This window comes from Cariama cristata, unplaced genomic scaffold, assembly GCF_000690535.1.
Source record: "Cariama cristata isolate BGI_N322 unplaced genomic scaffold, ASM69053v1 scaffold5248, whole genome shotgun sequence".
Taxonomy (NCBI): Eukaryota; Metazoa; Chordata; class Aves; order Cariamiformes; family Cariamidae; genus Cariama; species Cariama cristata.
Genome location: NW_009631528.1, coordinates 15,101 through 26,864, shown reverse-complemented (window position 1 = coordinate 26,864; position 11,764 = coordinate 15,101). Strand labels below are relative to the sequence as shown.

The 11,764-nt window shown below is 43.6% G+C and overlaps 1 protein-coding gene across 1 annotated transcript; it reads right to left on the bottom strand.

The window, feature by feature from the left end:
* Positions 1-7,816: 7,816 nt before the first annotated feature.
* TMEM52B (transmembrane protein 52B) lies at positions 7,817-11,131 on the bottom strand. The gene is made up of 5 exons (XM_009705984.1): positions 11,078-11,131; positions 10,391-10,434; positions 9,663-9,701; positions 8,526-8,692; positions 7,817-8,067 (listed from the first exon to the last, which is right to left on the bottom strand). The coding sequence occupies exons 1-5, from the start codon at positions 11,129-11,131 to the stop codon at positions 7,817-7,819; spliced, it is 555 nt and encodes a 184-aa protein (XP_009704286.1).
* Between the last annotated feature and the right edge of the window lie 633 nt (positions 11,132-11,764).

Here is an 11,764-nt window from a genome sequence, read left to right as displayed (position 1 = left end):
TTAGGCTCGTGTGTTTTCGTTTGTACATTGATTTCTTGCGCAGCAATAAATAAATGCTGCCAAATTAAAAAAAAAAATTTTTTTAGACAGCAAAATAAACATACGATTGCGCAGCGCCGCCCCCCCCTCCCCCCCAGCGTGACTCGGGTTATAAATACAGCGTGAGCAGGCACACAATCCACTCGGGACTGCGGGGATGGCCGCGTTGCTCCTCCCTCTCTCCCAACTGGCACAGCGGCGTGGGGTGACGCTCCACGTGTGGGAGTGGGCTTGGTGTTCCCTGTGTGAGGCTCGAATGCCACTGCTTGTCTAAAACGGGGGTAATGAACCTGAGCTATTCTTTTAAGTGCCTGTGAGATGTAAGACCAAAAAAATGCTTGTCTTTGTGGCCGTCCCCGTCACTGTTGGATCTGAACTATTGCCCTGTTTATAACATCTCAGTTAAACAACAAGGGGCAGAAAATGTGTCACGTAATGTGCCAGACCAGATGCATGTTACAAACAGCAGAGAGTTAAAGGGAACTGTCTGCAAACAAGCCAAAATAGCCAGACAATTTTAGCCCGGTTACTCAGCTGATGATACATACTTGGAATATCTTTGTTTTTTTTCTAGGAGTAGTTGGGCTTACAATTATTTGCTGACCGACAAAAGAGAAGGTATTAATGAATGGATCAGCATGCTCAAATCAGCACAAAAATTAATTGCAGCTACCTTAGGGACAATGAATGGGAGTGTATCAAATAATTCCTCACTGCATCCCCAATCCAGAGAAGCAGAACTTTTCCAAGGATGATCTTTTATTTGTGTAGTATTTTTAGTTGTTGTAGTAGGGGCTGAGTGGGACAGCAGATGTCCTTGGATGCATAAGTTGACTCTCCAAGGCCACACTAGTGGCAGAGGTGAGGACCCAGGTTTCCTTTATCTGATTCAACCCTGTGCCAGTATGTTGACTCAGAATGAGCAAGAGTAGGAAAAGACATCGTCGCTGTTTTGCTGGCACTCTGCTTCTACAGTGTGGTTGGTTAGAATGGAAAAAATCCAGCCTATAGCAAAGAGTCAACTTGAACCCTGCAGAAATAGAAAAGTGAGCTGGCTGCTCCTTAATGACAAAAAAAGGATCAGAGGAACATAAAACCTGGTCTTTTTCTAGAAGCACTCATATAAATCCTTTAGGCTGCCCTAAGAAACTCGTGGGACTGGTGGCTTTATCGCTATATATTGGTATGCACACTTGAGTTACCTGCAGGATCATGCTGACACAAAGGGTATGAAGGGCTTGTCACATATCCTCACAGCAGATCCAGGGTGTTGGCTTGTAGAGGGCTGTTTCGTGGAGCGACTACCACCCACCTTTGCACTCAATAGCTTCTTGAACTGCTTCTTGAACTCAGAGGCCTTTTGGTAGTGCTCCCTCTCCAAGCCCTGGTGCACTGTGATCTCTCGTCTTGAACATAAGTAGGAAAGATATAGAGGAAATACATTTACTTAGTTGCAGATATGCTCAGATGGTAGCAGCTCCCAGCTAACCTTGCCGGGCACAGGAGTGTAAATGAGCATGGGGTAGAAATCTCACCTACACTTGTAATGGAAGCAGGTACAGTTGAGCCTGTCACTTTAAACTGCCTTTGTGGTCCATGGCAATCAATAGGCATGTTGGGGTGGGATTTTTCTCACCTAAATCATGACATCTACTTTTGGATGGCCAAAGTGTGCCTCCAAGAACTCTGACAGGTGCTTTAATGTCTAAGCTTTTGCTACTCAGTGTGGTGTAGTGTGACCTCCTTCACAGCTCAACGGTCAGCTCCAACAGATACATGCCCAAATCTCTTAAGGATGGAGGAGCCCACAGTGGGAATGACATGGAGTGGTGTGTCTTGGCCTCCACCAATTCATGTGCCTAAGGTTTGTACAGGAAGCATCATCAACTTGTTTCTATCTGTCCTAGGACCCATGAACATTTCCCCATGGTTGCAGGTAGTGTCAGAGGATCTCAGAAGGGTGAATCAGAAGGAAGGCATTATTTTTGTGCAGTTCCATAGTGAATAGCCTAGAATGAAGGAATCCTAGGGTTTAGACCTGGGGAAAATTCTGGTTTCATGGCATTGTGCCTTTCTATAACACCTGTGGTTGGCCTTCTTGCTTCCTAACTGCCTGCAGCATAGCAGCTGCTAAAGTGTATTGAAGGTCTGTAGTAAGGTAGATGCCTCTTCCTCAAGGACAAAAGAGAGGAATTTTTCTAGCCTGTTTCTCCCAGACCACCAACACATTCTGGCAATTTTAACAGACTGATCTCAAACTCCTGTTGTCCTGTAAATTGCTGTTTCTGTCTCCAGGATTATACACCGGGCAGCTGAGCTAGCAACTAGTTTGAATTTCTGTTGACAAAGAAGAGAGGAGTTTCGGGATTCTTCCCTGATCTGATGCAAAACCATGGCCTTTGAGTGTACTGGTAGGTGACTTCTCCTCCCCCAACAAGTCCCACGTGAGGATCACAGATCTCCTCACCGAACTCTTCCTGTGCTGATGATGCAGCCCTGGATGTACAGCCACAAGCCTCGCTCCTCCCACTTCCCCGCTTCCTCCCCATCAGGCGCCGAATTCCCAGCCCTCTCCTCCAGCTCAGTAATAACAATAATGTCACTGGCACAACAGCAGGCAGGAAGGTGATACATGCAGAAGCAGTGACAAACAGCTAATCATCTGACTTAGAGTTCTTATTAAAATGTCAAGCCACGTGCATGTGACAAACCCTACATTTTGGGTCTGCGTGCTAGAGGGAGGAACTGGAAATGGGGTTGGCTGTTTTTCCTACCCTGGACTGCCAGCACAAAGTGGTCCTCCACAGTGTCAAACCAATATACTCTTTTTTTAACCTAGAGTGTCAAAACGACTCTGAGCATATAGTGTATTGCTGTGTCTGCAGCTCACGTAGGCAGAGGTTCACTCTGAAAGGGATTCCCCAAGCCTTGCCAATGCTGTAGCCATGGAAGCAGGAGATAAAAATATTTGCACAGAATCTGGGGGCAGGGTTTACAGCCTGTACTCTACCATTCAGTGCTCCAGGGGCGCTGCTAGGAGCTCTGCAGTGCACTACCATGAAGTGAAGCTAGCTTAGGTAGCTAACTGGCTAAAATTCTGTGAATTAAGGATAAAAATATCTATTATTTGCCCCATGTTTCTTGGAGATGTCATCTGGGTGGATGTCTCCTGGCAATCCCCTGGAGCTACCATTCAGCTACCTATAACTTTCGGTTCCCTTGGATGTTTCTTTCATTAGTACCTCCCCTTGGATATTTATTCAATTTGTCCCTCTATAGGCTGACTTTGATTTTTTTTTGATCTTTAGCATGGATTCAGTATATCAAAGCCTCTCTTGTCAGAAAACTTCTACTTTGTAGTCTGAATGGTGATTAAACCACAGAGGGCGTACCTGAAGTCACTTGTGATTCTGCTCTGTTTGATGGCCATCGATGACACAGTCCTTGCCTGGTGTCCCTCCTGCACCACTCGTGACTGGTGACCAGTTTCACTTGACACTGGATCTAGAGCAGCCTCAGAGCCAGTATGGCCACATCGGCCCTGGGTGAGGGCACAGGGTTAGTCACTCCCAGCAAACAATGGATAATTGTGTAGATGTTTTCCTTTCCTCTAGGAAATGGCTCTGTATTGTCTATGCTGAATTGCCGTCTCACTGCTCTGTTTTCTACAGCTTCTTATTTTTTACAAAAAAGCTACTCATTCCTCCCAAACTGATTGCATGGCCCAGCCTCAGCTCAGGATGCTTAAATGCATATAAATGATGTTATGAGGAGATTAAGGAACATACCTTGTTGCATGGTGAAAAGCAGTAGTAAAGGACAAAACCCCAGATCCGAGTAACACAACTCTGAGATCTCTTTGTTCCAACTGATGGCTTGGAGTGACCTGTTGGGGACGGATATCATTGTTACTCACAGTCCTGGGAAAACAAAGGAGCAACACAACAGTGGGACCGGTGGGATGTTTCCGAAGACCGGTCTTTCTCAAGTACCACATGTTCTAGGGGAACCTAAGGGTGGCATGGACAACTCCTTCACAGCACCTGGTGTTGGTGTACTCTTTTTCCCCTCGTGCGGTTCCAGCCAAAGTTACTCCATGTGCAGGCTGAAGGTAGCTAGGGGAGACTGGTTGCTCTTTCTCCTTTGAGATCACGTCCTATGCTTGCTCGAGTCCCACCCTTTTCCCAGTGTTTGGTCAAGGGTTGAGCGACAAGCAAGCAGAAGCCGAGCCAAGGGTCAATGACTTGGTTGTGGCATAGTTATCTTCAGTGCTTTCTACATCATTTTGCCCATCTATAGATGGAATACTAAGGCTTGTCTGATGCCTAGGCAGTGTGACAACATGGGGAAAGTTTGTAAAGTGTATGGGGAACTTTGGCTGCAGATACTTATGGACAACTAAAGACGATTGCTTTTGATGGTATTCTTTCCCTTGTTGTGCAGGATATTAGAGTGCTCTGCAGAAAATGGTACTCCAGTGTAGCCAACTTGACACCACTGGCTGTACGCAGGAGCTGAACAAACCCTAAAATTATTTAATGATTAACAGAAACCTTTTATTTATTTTCCAGTGTATGTTATTTTGTATTTGTGAGCAATTCGTGTCCCTGTTGCTCTTAAGTGTGGGGAAAACAGTTCTACTTGAATATTTGTTTAAATGTTGCGTGACAGTATTAGTTCTTTATGTTTAATAATATTTTATGTTTAATTTTCAATCTGAAAGCATAAAAAATTTCAAAGTGCTTATTGGCACATGTATATATGATATAATACAACACACAAAGTATTCAATGTCCAGACTCAGCAGTGTGATGGAACCACCAATGGAGTAAAAAAACCATCTGAATAACAGCAAATTGCAGTACCGAGTAGCAGTTTAGCTCTGTAAATAAGTAAACTTGCTATATTTTTTATGGGACATGGTCCTGCTTTTTCACAAAGTACATGTGATCTTTAATGACTCTGTCTTCATTTTTGGATTGTTTGTGAGGGGACCATGTCTTTGAACCATAACAGGTCTGAGGGCGAAAGTGAAGTGTCTCCAGTCACTGACATCTCATCTTTGCTTTTGTACACAACCTTCTATGGTTAAATAGAGTGTCTGTAGGTCTGCTTCTGGTTTGTGGGTTTTTTTTGTTTGTTTTAATCTGGTGTTTTATCATGTCCTGTGGGCTCTGAGTGGTCATCTGAAACCAGTTCAGCAGAAAACAACCCCTAAGCAAGTGAAGTTGTATCTATTATTATTGTCACTTGAAATATTTTGGATGTCTTGCCAGTTAAAAAAACTTGAGGGTACCTGCTCTAGCACCTAGCAACTGAGACGAGCAAAGAAAGATGTGAGCAGATGGGAAGGGACAGGAGAGTTAGACAATACTGGCTGTGGTCAAGGAAAAAACGCTGAAATCAGCAGGTCGTAGAATCATGGAATTGTAGAATTGTTTCGGTTGGAAAGGACTGTTAAGATCAAGTCCAACCATTAACCTCATACTGCCAAGCCCACCACTAAACCGTGTCCCTAAGCACCATGTCTACACACCTTTTAAATGCCTCCAGGGATCGTGACTCTACACTTCTCTGGGCAGCCTGTTCCAATGCCTGACAACCCTTTCTGGGAAGAAATTCTTCATGCCCAGCTCTGGGTATGAGTGACCTCTAACATTTCCCTTTGAAACAGAGAAAGGAGATAGCGGAGGTGATTGGATACAGAGGAAGGGAAAACTCAGAATTTTAAAACTTCGCTTTTTATTGCACATCTTAAAAAAAAATTACAGTGTAATTCTTATTGCAAATTGTTAAAAATTATGCCTTGCTGTTATACTAGGCAGGATTGGTGCCCTGTGGAGCAGGGCTGCCATCTCGTGTTAAATGCCTGCAGAACTGGGGGCTTGTAGGCAGGAGGAAAGGGGTGGAGGTGGTGGAGGAACGGTATGTTCCCCTGGGAAACGATTGTGAAGGCTTCCAGTAAGATTCTGGGCTTGCTAGTGCTTGACGCATGTTCAGCAGATCCAAATGTCTCTGCTCGCTTCAGGCTTTTACTGTGGAGTGAGCAAAGGCCTTCCAGGGAATGTTCTGCAGCTTAGTGGCGAAGTCAGGCTAGAACTGGACTTCAGAGACTGACTGATGAAATAGGTCACACTGGTAGATGTGCACAAATAGTTGTTATTATTTCAAACGTGCTGTATAGCAGGAGAGATGTAACCTTATATATCATTTATTTATTCCATTCCGGTTTATCACTCATTAATGGTACAGTTAGGTAATGACTGGGCAATTCAGGAAGAAGTTTGCCACGTAGGAAATCATGACCCTTATTAAATTCCCTTAGATACAAAATGCCTGTGACTGGGCAAGGTCTGGGACACCATCAAAGATATTTTGATTGTTCAGTTTGGCTTTATGCCATCCCTGAAGCGATCTTATCAACCTTCTCTAAAATCTCTGTGGCTGTAATCTTAACAGCAGTTAGGTTCCTAAATATATTTGGGGACCTGGTCCTTGTTCTCCTTATCTATAAAATAACGATATTTTCTGTGTTTCCCAGGAAAGAAGATCAGCATATTAAGGACAGTGAGAATTTAGGTACTCCAGTAGGGAGGGCCATGCAGGCACTTCAGATGTGATATCCGTGACCTGTGCGTTCGTATCAACATCAGCATATACATGGAATTCACTCATGGCTACTTATCATTTGATATTTGGTGTCCTTCTGCTTTAATGTTTTCAGTTGCTGAACCTGGGGTAGAGACAATACTGATGTAAAAGTCAACAGTCACCTTCTCATGAGTACCTAGTCTGAGAAAACATTTTATGGATGGTCCACACGTGTGTTCATCCAAACAGTTTGATAAGTATTTCTGGATGATTCAACATATTTGTATCAATCAGGAAAGACTCACAAACTTTATTTATCCGAGAAATGGCTTAAATGTTTTAAATGATCTTATTTTATTTGGTCTGCTTTGGACGGCAACATTAGGAATAATTATAAATGATACAATATAAATGCAACTAAACTACAATTGACCCTTATTTCAGGGGTAGTGTTCTTGCTTCTCCCCTTGTTTGATCTGTTAGCATATACATCATATTTTTTAATTCAAATATAAGACTTTATGACTACTATTTCAGAATTGCTATACATCCTCTTCAGAAACAGACTGTCTTCATTCTGTATATCCTGTAGGGCGTTTACTGCATATACTGCACATACTGCCAATGTATGTTGCCTTGTGTTAACAATGCAGATTGTGTTCCTACACAGCTCCTTTTTTTTTTTTTTCTTAAATTTACTATAAATGGTTCACATTTTCCAGAAATTTGGTGTTATTATTGCATATTAAGACCTTCTCACATGTCTTTGTTTTTCCTGTTGTGAAAACCTCTCTGCCATCCCCAGGAACTTTAGACTGGAGGCAAGCAGAAGGAGCCAGCATCTGCAATCTCCCTGCAGGTCAATAGCCTGCGAAGTGGCTCAGCATCTTGATCCTGCTGACTGCTTATTTGTGCAGTGTAGTACTAGTGATGTGTATCATCTAACTTACTAATATTACATACTAGTGTATGTAATAAATGGACATGGAGAATGCCAATGGCCAATTATCTCAAGGAGGTGTCAAAAGGAGCCATCAAAATATGCTGGATCTGAAAACATTTGGAAATTTAGTCTCTTTTTTTCCCCTTTCCCATTAGACTAAGGAAGTTAATCTGGTGTTCCCAACCTTGCCCAGAAGAATTAGTCTCTGCACATAACTCTTTTGCCATTCAGTAAAAACAGACACTAGTGTCCTGGGAGGGCTGGCTGGGCATCCTTGCCCTCGGCAGATGCCTGCATTTTTTCCTCCGGCACTGGATCCAGGTCTGGCACTTTCTGCCCTGCTTTGGCAACTGTGAATCTGCTCATGTGCAGAGCTTCTTCGTAGACTGGCGGGGTGTCTGATGCTGAGAGGGATGGTGGTCCCTGTGCAGAGTTATGGGAGTGTGCCACCGCTAATATCCTCCTGGCAGCAGGTCCAAACACAGAATGGAGAGCTGAAAGGGAGCAGAAAAAAAGCTGTTTGCCTCATCCTGAAAGCACCATGTGATCAGAGGAGGACAAGTATATCTGCAGCACACAGGCTTTTCTCTCTCCTCAGCCTGGATGGTTTCCTTTTCCTGCCCCTTCACCCTTCCCTAAAAGGTATGTGTGTGAAACCCCATCAGCAAACCCAACATCCCAAAATTACTTTTTCCTCAAACGCCACTGAGGCCTGTAACTGCCCTAATTCCACCCAAACATGTCTCACAGCTGATTCACCATCTGGCTGCATTTGCTACATGAAGCCTGGTGAGCATCTTAATTTGTACTATGCACAGATGCTGCTTTCGCCGCATCCTGCCATGAACTTCCCTCTGTCAGCCTTGGGGTGCTGCAATCTGGGCTTTTTTACAGTGTGGCCCCTCACTTCAGGGTGTGCTGAGGTTCCCAGCTTCTGTCAAAGCCAACTCACAGGTAATGGTGCTCTGAAGGGTGCTGTCATGATCAAAAGCAATGACGGTGACCTCATAGGGCTGAGGACCTGATTCCTCCCCTGTCTGACGGCAATGAAAACAGCATCTCACGCAGATGGAAACCAGGCCACACAGGAGCATCAGCCCACCGATCACCATCACCAGCCTGGAAAGGGAGAGGATACAGAATTAGGACAGAAAGATTTTGTTTGCAGGAGATCTCTTAATCTCTCTCCCTGCTTAAAACAAGGCTAACCTCAAAGCAAGACAAAGTCATCTGGGGCTTTGTCCAGCAGACTTTGGACAGTCTGCAGGAATGGAGAACCCATGTCCCCTCCAGGCACCTGTTCCAGTGCTGCACCATCCTTGGGGGAAGCATTTTTTCCTTCTGTCTAATCAGAATTTCCCTGCAGAATCAGAATATAACTTGGCCAGTTGCCTCAGGTCCTTCTGCTGGGCATCTCTGAGAAGGCTCTGGATCTATCTTCTCTCAAGATCCACATTAGACAGTGGAAAACTGCGATTAGGTTGTTGCCCCCTTAGCCTCCTCCAGGCTGAACAAACCTGGTCCTTTCAGACACTCCTCATACATGATGTCCTCTGAACCCCTGACCAATTTATTGGCTCTCCAGTGGACTTGTTCCAGTTTATCAACATCTCTTTTGTACTGGGGGACCAAAACTGGACTAGATATTCCAGATGTGTGCTCATGAGTGACAAGCAGAGAGGAAAAACTGTGTCTCTCAGTCTGCAGACTATACTCTTATTAATGCAGCCTTGTAGATGTCCAATAACTACCATCCTTTTTAATCTCATCCTGATGAGTACTACTAAGGAATCAGACTTAAATTACTTTAAAAATGGCCTTTTAAAAGGCAAATTGAGCTGTGAATGCTTTATTAATATTGTTCATCTGACTCAATTAACATGTGGAATAAAAAAGGAGGCTGGCAAGTCAACATTTGTTAAAGATGATGCCATAGCTAAGGGGTTGCCTTGCTACTGTAACGCATTAGAGCATCCCAAGGGAAAGCAGGAGGTGGCATCACACTTGAGCAGGTCACATTTAATCCCACTTTTTGGTACTGGAAATGTCCAGAGATGCAGATATTTAGAGTAAATGTATGCCATCTTACCAGATATACCACAAACGGTCCCACTCTGTACCTGAACAGCTGAGGAGAAGAGGGTACAAGAAATAGTTAGCCACAGAATACCAAATAAATCAGAAGATCCCTACTGTATCCTCTTCTAGCCCCCATCATGCTCCTCACTTACTGTCCAGCATCTAAACGGCACAATGATGAGAAACTCACTGTGCTTCGTGGAGGATACAGTTGTCAAACCTCATCAATCTCCCTGTTAGGTGAGTATCCCTTCTGTTTGGCTTTATCTCTTTATAGTTCTCCTGATATTTGTGCCTGTCCAATTCTGTTTGCAAACCTTAGGGATCTGCATTCACTTTTTTGTCTTTTTTGTTGGAATATCGTTTCTGTTATTCTTACAAATGACATCACCAAGAGTAATATTCACCAAAGCTGTATATTTCAAACCGATTTTTCAAGGAAAGGTCAATTCCTAATTCATAATCTCAGTCAATCAAAATTACACCAGAAAACTCTTAACTATTGCACTTATGCAAATAGGTAGCAGGAACAGTACCACATGATCAGTATGTTGATCAATCAAAATAGTAATTAATACACTTCACATTCAGAGCAATGGAAAATTTATGTGAGTTTTCAGTAGTTGCAATTAAAGAAGCTTTTCTGGAATATGTCAGCCACCATATAACACTTATGTCTCCTACTGCCTTTGTCCTTCATTGTCTTCTTAAAAGAGTGCAAGACTGACAAATACTCACAGTTCGGTGTTGAGACAGCCTTCCTCACCTCTCACTTGGGGGAACTAGAAGGAGAAAACCAAACAAGACACAGCTAGAGTGAGTTAAGTCTTTGTCATATGCAACATTTATCTCTGTTACCTGGATTACTACCAATATAAATCTCCTATGGTAAGGATTTACTGTTATCTGTCTTCCATTGTTTCTATTGGATATTCTACTGTAGATTTGAACTTACTGTGATACAAGCTGCATTGTTTCATATCTTAACTTCCCATAGTCATTAAAATCCTACTTAGCACTGTTCCCCACACAGACTCCAACTTATCTTGACCTTTATCACAAGTTTCACTTTCCCCACCACAAGCTGTGTCATGCTACAGATGTAGGTCCTTCTCCATGCTCAAATGTTAAGAACCTTTAAATGTCCTGCCTCATATTGTACTCACACCGACTTGAATTCCTCCAGCACTCACATTCCTCCAGGCTTCTCATTCCTTTTCCTTGCACACCCTGACCTCTGTGTTACCCTCCCTGGAACAGCAGCAGATATTCTTCTCTTCTGCCTGTCTGTCTTTTATATGTCCATTTTTTTCTAATATCAGGCAAATTATTGTGACTCTCAATTGCTAATGCCCCTCCATCTTTCCAAGGTAACTTCGTAACTAAGCAGTGAACCCATAAAAAGGGGCCTGAGATGTGACTTACCCATAAGAGACATCCTAAAACACAGCAGATCATGATTGGGTTAGGCATCCCCATAGGGTGGTTCTGTGGCCTCTTGGTGTCTCAAACTGCTAGATGTCTTCTTGTCCTTTCTAGTTTCAGTTCATCCTCACCACCCCATTGACCAGGAGAAGGGGCAGATTCCTTGTCATGTGTTGAATCCAGTATCTTCTTCCTGCTCTACCTCTTTCTGTCCTCCTCTGGGTCTATCCTTCTTCTCTGCCCTCCAGGTTTTTGCTTTCTCTGTTTCGCTCTTTGTCACTGGCAATTTGTTTGTTTCTGCCTGTCTCCTTTTGTTATTCTTTTGACCTGCTGCTTTCCCTCTTTTGAAGGGATCTCTAAAACCTTCCAGTCAGGTCAGGAGAAAAGCAGTGGCTACAAGTTCTTGCTTTAGATGTTGAACTAGTTCAGTGAAGGGCATCATGAGATCTCTGCAGAGCTGACCCTTCCCTTCTGTGAGTTTGTTCACTCCCAATTATTCCTTTCCCCGCCCCTACCCTACGGGGGGTTGCTTGAAGGTCATGTTATTGACCTGTTTAAACAGAGTTCAGATTCCTCTCCCTCCTCCAGTACCTTTTCTGTCCCTGCACTCACATTGTCCTCCCTCTGTGGATCCAATCTATTGACTTTAGCCATATGATCAACATCCAGAGTGTATGTTACAAATGA

Bases quoted from the DNA above. Each gene is read 5' to 3' on its own strand.
- TMEM52B (XM_009705984.1), bottom strand. From the start codon at position 11,131: ATGGGGATGCCTAACCCAATCATGATCTGCTGTGTTTTAGGATGTCTC. The intron at 10,435-11,077 runs GTAAGTCACATC...TTCTCCTTCTAG, and splicing joins TTTTAGGATGTCTCTTATGG to TTCCCCCAAGTGAGAGGTGA. The intron at 9,702-10,390 runs GTGAGTATTTGT...TCTTCTCCTCAG, and splicing joins GGCTGTCTCAACACCGAACT to CTGTTCAGGTACAGAGTGGG.